Source organism: Macrobrachium rosenbergii, chromosome 20 (genome assembly GCF_040412425.1).
Source record: "Macrobrachium rosenbergii isolate ZJJX-2024 chromosome 20, ASM4041242v1, whole genome shotgun sequence".
In the NCBI taxonomy this organism is placed as follows: Eukaryota; Metazoa; Arthropoda; class Malacostraca; order Decapoda; family Palaemonidae; genus Macrobrachium; species Macrobrachium rosenbergii.
The window spans coordinates 35913662-35921529 of NC_089760.1; the positions used below are offsets into that span (position 1 = coordinate 35913662).

Here is a 7868-nt window from a genome sequence, read left to right on the forward strand (position 1 = left end):
TTCTATCACTCCTTGTGCGGAATATTATTAGTCATTCAGTAGATATGGCATGTTCTTACGTAAATGGTCACGAATGACAGATCAGAAATGGATGGGAACAAAAACATGCAAAAATCGCAAAATCTACTAAAGTATATAATTTTAGACTCCTTTGCCTTTATCCCTGTGGTAAGACACAAGCGTTAAATACATTTTTAACAGAGCTATTGTTATCTCACTTGGTAACAAAGACGATAACGTAATGAGACGCAACTGGGAAGGTACTCAATAAAGATACGAAGAGAGAAAAACGTACATTCGAGCACTATGCGTAGAATTATATTCGGGAGAATTTTCTTATAATGGTCTTTTATGTATTTAGTCAATTTTCTAACAGGTTTTCTCATTTCATTATTGATTTAGAATTTACAGATCATGCAGAACTTCTGTGAGCTTGGAGTGCGTAAACCACAACGAGCGTTGTATCATAAGCAAACTGATGACACTCCGTTTCTCGCCTTTCACAACACTGTGGTACTGTGGGCGTAAGACGCCCAATTAATCTAGCGCGGATAAACACTGTATCTAGTAATATAAGGCAAAACAACAGCTAAGGTTCAAATGTGTCATAATAGATCATTGCGCCACTGTCGATAAGATTAGCGGGATTCTACAGCGATATGAAACAAACACACTGCTTCTCATACAATCGAATGTGGCAACTGCCTTCGGACAAAGGTTCCTCTAGCCTGGTGATGGCGACCAGGTGATTCGAGGATTAGTTTCACCCTGGAGCTCGGTTAAATAAGACACGAAATATCGTTATTGTCCGCTGCGTAGATCGACGTGCAAGTAGGTCCTTTCGCTGTTGTTTCATTGTGTACTGTTGTTTGGTTTTCTGAGTGATGCAACAGAGATGTTTCAAAGGTGAAAAAACTGATAATTGTTTTTCGTTATAAATATAAATATTACAACCCCCCTCCCCCGTCCACCGTCCCCCCTCCCTCCCCGGTCTACCGTAAGTGTAGACAAATTCACGTTGGGATGAACGACGCATTCACCATCTATGACGTGCAGTTTGCAGAGGTGAGCAAATTCATTACATTTCAGTAAAGACGGTGCTTCCGGAGACACATTTCCCTTTCATATATATATATATATATATATATATATATATATATATATATATATATATATATATATATATATATATATAATATATATATATATATATATATATATATATATATATATATATATATATATATATATATATATATATATATATATATATATATATATATATATATATATATATATATATATATATATATATATATATATATATATATATATATATATATATATCAAAGGACCCACAATGACAGGTCGGCCAGACAATGACGTCACACGGACTCATCGCAGGCAGGTCCCACTACTGGCTCGTCGATACAATAGATCATTTAACCAGCCTTCGTTTTTGCATTATTTGTGTCACTTTTGTATTATTTTCTTTTAGTGGCAGTCTAACAGCATCCTAATCATTTATCAGTGCCAGTTATTTCGTTAAAAAATACAGCCTCGTATGTCACAACTGCAAGTTAATTTTGCTATCGATAGCGAGGGTAAGAAATCTATATTTCTATTGTTTTAAACAATATCTTGACGTATACTGCACAGATACTACATCGTCCTTAAAACCTGCAGAATCTGCTAATAGGTCCAGTTCTGACCAATATTCAAATCTATACCTTTTCAGGTTAGAAGATGGTGACTCTGTTGCTTAATCGTGCGTTTTTGAGTATCTATAAACTTAATATCCTTAGAGTTCTTAATATTTCTAATTCTAATAAGGACCCATATCAGATACCTTTAAACACCTTACTGATGTGTAAATGAAAGGTGTGTAGCTAAGAAGTTAGTATATGGTGAAAGATATGAAAATGGTGTATAAAGGTCTTTCGTATGTTATAGATTTATATTTGTCTAGCCATTGCTTCATTATTTACACGCTTTTATGTATTTTGTATGATTATTTTTGTATCCTCTTATGAGCTATATATACAATATACAGTAATATATATATATATATATATATATATATATATATATATATATATATATATATATATATATATATATAATATATATATACCAAGTATTTAGATATTGCAATCATCTGATAAGTCCTGAGCCATTAAAGCAAGCACGAAGAAGATGGAAGGCAATTGTATTCACAATTTTGTTCATGCTAGTGTTCGTCTTCGTCTCTGCTTTCACCATTTTCCTCTCTCTTTCCTCACCTGCTGCTGCATGAATTAATACACTTGTTGTGAATTATGGAGTGGTGAAGGTGAGCTGATGAATGGCCTTCAGGCATTACCTAGTCCCAAGTCTGAGTCCTCATTAAGCCAGAGCATTTTTGTAAACTCTGTCTCCTTTTTTTTATGTTTCCTTTGTATATTGTTGGATGTTTCAATCGCAAGAAATCTTTAATATTGTACTTTCTTTGCTTTCTACTACAAGCAAAGTTGAGCAAAAGTTGGGTCTGTTTAGTACTTGGACAGATGATACTACTGGCACATAAGACCCATGTGTAATCCAAACAAGAAAGGAAAAAAATCTTTATCTAAATTACCTATAATTTTTCAGCAATGATTTTGGTAACGGTGTCGCTGTTGGTAATTTTAGTGGCCACTTTTTGGCTGTATAACAAGCACAAATTCAGCTACTGGGCCAAACGTGGGGTGTTATCACCACCCACCATACCATTTTTTGGCCACTTGACAGAAATGGTGTCCACAAAGCGAGGCAGATGGGTTTATGATAATGAAGTGAGTATCTTGGAAAACATTTGATTGCATGGTGTTCTAGAGGACATCTTACACTTTAGTTCATCAGATGGACAATGTTTCCTAAATTTTAAAATTATTTCTGTTCTTTGTTTTAGCAAATGACCATTTGACACTGTATAAGATGATTAATAAAATTCTACAAAAACTGATTCTGTGTTGCAATTACTCTTAATATTAATATATTTCTATACATTTTGGCAGATTTATCGAGATTATAACAAGAATGGTCTGATTGGGACATACAATTTCTACTCCCCTATTCTTTATGTGTGTGATCCAGAGATGATAAAAAATATCTTCATTAAAGATTTCGACCATTTCACAGACCGCAGGGTATTCAAATCACCCTGTAAGAGAGATCAGTGTATGAATGATATGTTGTCCAATGAAAATGGAGAAAAATGGAAAACGTTGCGATCCATTGTGTCACCAACATTCACATCTGGAAAAATGAAAAACATGTTTCATCTTGTTTGTGACAAAGCCGATGCCCTTGTGGCATTCAGTCTGGCAGAGGCTGCCAAGAAATCTTCAGTAGACATGAAATTTAATTTTGGGAGATACACAATGGACACCATTGCTTCATGTGCGTTTGGCTTAGAATGCAATTCGCTCGTAGAAGAAGACCCTGAATTCCCAAGAAAGGCAATACCATTTTTTGATTTTGGAATCAGAAGAATGGTGATATTTATCCTATTTGCAATTGTCCCAAAACTCTGCAAAATTCTGGGAATGCATTTAAGCCCGAAGGAGGCAGACTTCTTTATTAGCGTTTGTGAAGAAACTTTAGCTTCTAGAAGGAAAGGTATGAAAAGAGGAGACTTTCTAGACCTCCTCTTAGATGCTCAGGCCGATGAAAGCTCAACTGACCCATCTAAAAAGCAAGGTAGGCTGAACAGACTTTTACTCTAGCTGAGAAAATACTTGTTGTTAGATGATATATGACTGTACTGTGCTACATGAATGGAGAAAAATCATAATCCTATGTATAAAATAATCTGAAGTAGGCTGTGCATACTTTCATAACTTCCTTCATCTCTTGCAGTTCTTGATGATAATTCCATCATAGCACAAAGCATTCTGTTCATCATTGCTGGTTATGACACCACGGCAACCACTCTGGCTTTTGCTGCCTACCAGTTGGCGAAGAACCCGGAAGCTCAACACCGCCTTCGCCAAGAACTACAAGACGTAGTTGAACAATATGGTGGAATCACTTACCAAGGAATTATGGAATCCAAATACCTCGAAGGCGTTATATTAGGTAGGCCTCATTGTTTGACATCCACTTTACAGCCTTTATAAAGTGAACATTCCTGACAGTTTGTTAACTTTTTAATTTAAATTTAAAATGATTCACTAAGTTTTTGGTGTCAACGGCCTGTTGTTGTTGTAAGACCATGTAGTTTATCTGCAATCAGTTAGTCAATCTATTTTGCAACTAAAGTTGTTAATTTCAATTCTTGTTGACATCAGAAACTACACTACTGCTATGGTGCACTTTTGGGCAAGTTCTTTATATTTGCAATTCACAGGGCACCAATGCACCATTAGGAAACTATCACTTCTAAGATGGAGAACCGGTATCTAGTGACTGTACCCAGCCATGAACCTCTTATTCTGCCTTCATGCACTCTGAATTGTCGGCTCAGTCTTATATCTACTAATCTGCCTCTACATATTTATTCCTTCTTTCCTCATAATTTTTCTGTATTAGTAAAATATGATAAGACCTGATGCAAATATAGCCCTCAGTGCTTAGCATCTAGGGAACTTAAGACTCCCATAAAATCAGCTGACTACTGTTGACAAAAGATTGAATTCTACAGGAAATGGCATGAGCTCCACCCATGTCTTATATGTTAAGGTAACTACTGACTACTGTTAACTTAAGACTCCCATAAAATCAGCTGGCTATTGTTAACAAATGATTGAATTCAACTGGAAATGGTATGAGTTCCACCCTGTCTTATATATTATGGTAACCTGCCTCTTTCCCTCTTTCCTTTCGCACTTAGCCTCAATCCTCCCATATTTGCTTCCAGTCACTGGTAACCAGCTCTCTAGTAATTCTTTTGCTAAACCTTGGCAAATCTCACATTACAATAATTACTCATCTACTGTTACTGCCTTCTTTCTGCCATGTTCAACAACCTATATGAACTCTTGTCATTTATTTAACTATAAACCTTGTCACAAGACTGCCATTTGCAAGATTATACAAAATGTAATTATTCCCTTGCCTTTTCTACTATTAACGTGACAGAACAAATTTTACTTAACATTCATGGTGTTCAGGTTACTAGAGTAGAGTTCACATCCAGTATCTCACTTAGCAATTGCAAATTCTTTTCAACACATATATGAAAACATTACATCATCACGACAGGTAAATGTTAGAAAGAGAATTCTTATAATTTGAATACATTTTCCAAAATATATGGGCTGAATAAGTGCCAGTTCATCTACTCACTGTCCCAATCCTTACTGCTTTTCTATTGAATCTTTCTCCCAAAAGTTGGCCCTGCTACATTTGTTTAGGTCCTCTTTCAGAGGGGTTCCATAGAGCTACAGAAGACCCCCATTACGCTTTTGAAATTGTTATTAACCAATCAGAGCACTGAATGGTTCAGTGACTGTTTATTTACCTACTGCTACGCTATAAAATTATCTACGTCTTATCATCTGCATCTGAGCTGAGAGAGCAAACATATATAAGATGACAATAATGACCAGACAACATTAAGAAACCAATCTGATGCTCTTACAGAAACTCTGAGAATCTACCCACCTGCTCCAATGCTAGAAAGACAATGCACCAAGGAATATATGTAAGTTGAACTCGCGTATTCCGTTAATAATACTTGAAACCTTTTACACAGATAACTGTATATTAAATCCTATACTATTCTAATTTGTCTAGGGTCCCGTTACTATAAGCAGCTCTTGCTTGTAGTTCAGGCATAAGTTATCTTTGAGAAAATTATGACTGCAATTTTCCTTATTTACCATAATACTTGCAGAGAATTGCTTACCATCTGATTATGGGCATATATGTGGAAAACGTGCACAGTAATGTAGCATATTTCATTTGCATAATATTTTTTTATACATAGCATTCCAGGAACTAATGTTACAGTGGGCAAAGGTCAGTACATTCAAGTGCCAGTCTGGCCTATTCATCATGACGAGAAATACTGGCCAGAGCCAGAAGCCTTCAGACCAGAACGCTTCCTACCAGAAAACAAGAAAAACTTGACGAATTACACACACATACCTTTTGGACTGGGACCAAGGAATTGTATTGGTAAGTATGCCGATTGTTTTCTTTTCAGTGATTGACCAGATAATACAGACCTTATGTAAAAGAGGAAGAACTATCAGTTGCTGTGAAAGGCTTCATTCCCTTAAGATTATGATTTTCTTACTCAAAGCAAACCCAAGTCCATTTCTTTTAAGACAAGCGTCAATAGTCGAATATACTTCTAAACTTTAACGCTTCATCTTTTGTATAAGATACTTAGACAACAAAACGCAAGAAAACTCAGTTTAATGAAGGTTTCTCTTACGTTAGGATGCCAGTTTCACACATATCACAATCTCTAAAGTAAATATTCATTTCCATTGATAGTCCCTACTATTTCTGATTTATGCAACACATTGACATCCATTAGACTTAATAAATATTTCTGTTAACGAATTTCAAAGTCGTAAGACTCTTAGTTCACAATCCCACATAATGTGTACTGTATAAGTCAAGGTCTGTGGTTTTCCGTGTCTGATAATACAAAATTTCTTCATTTTGTGCCCATCGAATTTAAGCACTAACTACATTTACGATTCCTCAAACGAATGCAATCAACAAGACAATTTTTCATAGATCTATTCACTTTTTTATTGATTTCCGCTTAATATTCCCACCGAAAACAACACTTGTGAGACAGGACAAGGGGAGAGCATTCTCTTTCACGCATTTCATATATTTCAGCAATGCGTTTTGCCCAGATGGAAGCAAAAGTGGGCATATCCAAGTTGGTACTGGCAGCGGACTTGAAGTTGCCTCCTGGCAAAGAAGAAGTCGTTTTGTCAACTGGAGCTGGTCTCCTGAAACCTGAAAAAGAACTTTACCTTCTCCTTGAACCTTTAAATGAAGAGTAAAAATCAACTGAACTGAGACAATGGTGGGACCATATATCTGTGTGTGTGTATGCATTGCTTTTTATTTATGTAATGTAAATTAGTTTTGCAAACTGACCAAATATAAACATTTTTATTGTGATCAGAGCATTCCTTTGTTTCATTTTGAAAAAGACTACCCATACCTAATCTTCTAGTGTTTGTACAAGATTCTGTGACAAACTGTAGTTACAATTTCTCCTTTTTTACGTAGTTTTCAGTTTTTCATGTTGACAACGCCATAAAGCGTTTCTTCTCAATAGTATTGTAGTTTTGTTGGTGGTTAGGCAGATTCTTAGAAAGATGGCATATTGGATAACCAAACCTTTGAAAGTATGCTTGGATAAATAAAAAAAAAAAAAAAACCTACATGTGATTTAAACTGATCAATATTTGAATCCTGGCTATTTCTTCCAAGTATTCACCCGCGGATGGACTAAATCAGAATAAACTAAAGAACACTGTCTGTGAAGGATGATCATTCCTAATTATTCATTGTTTACAGGAGACAGAACCTTTCAAAAGCATTCAAATGCCTGTAACAGATTCTCCCTTTTCCCAACCAATGGTATAACCCAAGCAATCTGCAGTGGCTTTTAAAGTCTCACTTTTGAGCAGAATTGATCAAATAAGCTTTTCGCAACTATTTAGATAAGTCTTGCAAAATATATACGTGCTTTTCCTAAGCGTTCCAGTGCAAGAATACAATGAACACCATCAATATCAGTTTCACAACATTTGCATGATAAACACTGAACTTCTTCCCTGAAAACTGGTGGATTTATTTTATTTTTATTCCACCTTGTACTGGCATAAAACTGTATTTGACTTCAAAATCTTCATAAATGAACATTCAAG

The 7868-nt window shown here is 35.4% G+C and overlaps 1 protein-coding gene across 2 annotated transcripts; it reads left to right on the forward strand.

Moving 5' to 3' along the window:
* The first annotated feature begins 483 nt into the window (after window positions 1-483).
* On the forward strand, window positions 484-7121 carry LOC136849261 (cytochrome P450 3A31-like). 2 transcript variants are annotated; one of them, XM_067122547.1, is made up of 7 exons: window positions 484-831; window positions 2632-2813; window positions 3036-3720; window positions 3880-4098; window positions 5605-5665; window positions 5951-6141; window positions 6823-7121. In XM_067122547.1, the coding sequence occupies exons 2-7, from the start codon at window positions 2634-2636 to the stop codon at window positions 6990-6992; spliced, it is 1506 nt and encodes a 501-aa protein (XP_066978648.1). In that variant the 5' UTR covers window positions 484-831; window positions 2632-2633; the 3' UTR covers window positions 6993-7121. The 2 variants fall into 2 exon arrangements, with proteins under 2 accessions (XP_066978648.1, XP_066978649.1); XM_067122548.1 differs by lacking the exon at window positions 484-831 and adding an exon at window positions 959-1065.
* Window positions 7122-7868: the final 747 nt, after the last annotated feature.

What these genes read in the sequence shown, in the direction of transcription:
- LOC136849261 (XM_067122547.1), top strand. Translation starts at nt 2,634, where the DNA reads ATGATTTTGGTAACGGTGTCGCTGTTGGTAATTTTAGTGGCCACTTTT. An exon ending in CAATGCACCAAGGAATATAT is followed by an intron (nt 5,666 to 5,950) that starts GTAAGTTGAACT and finishes TTTTATACATAG; the next exon opens with CATTCCAGGAACTAATGTTA. An exon ending in GGGACCAAGGAATTGTATTG is followed by an intron (nt 6,142 to 6,822) that starts GTAAGTATGCCG and finishes CATATATTTCAG; the next exon opens with CAATGCGTTTTGCCCAGATG.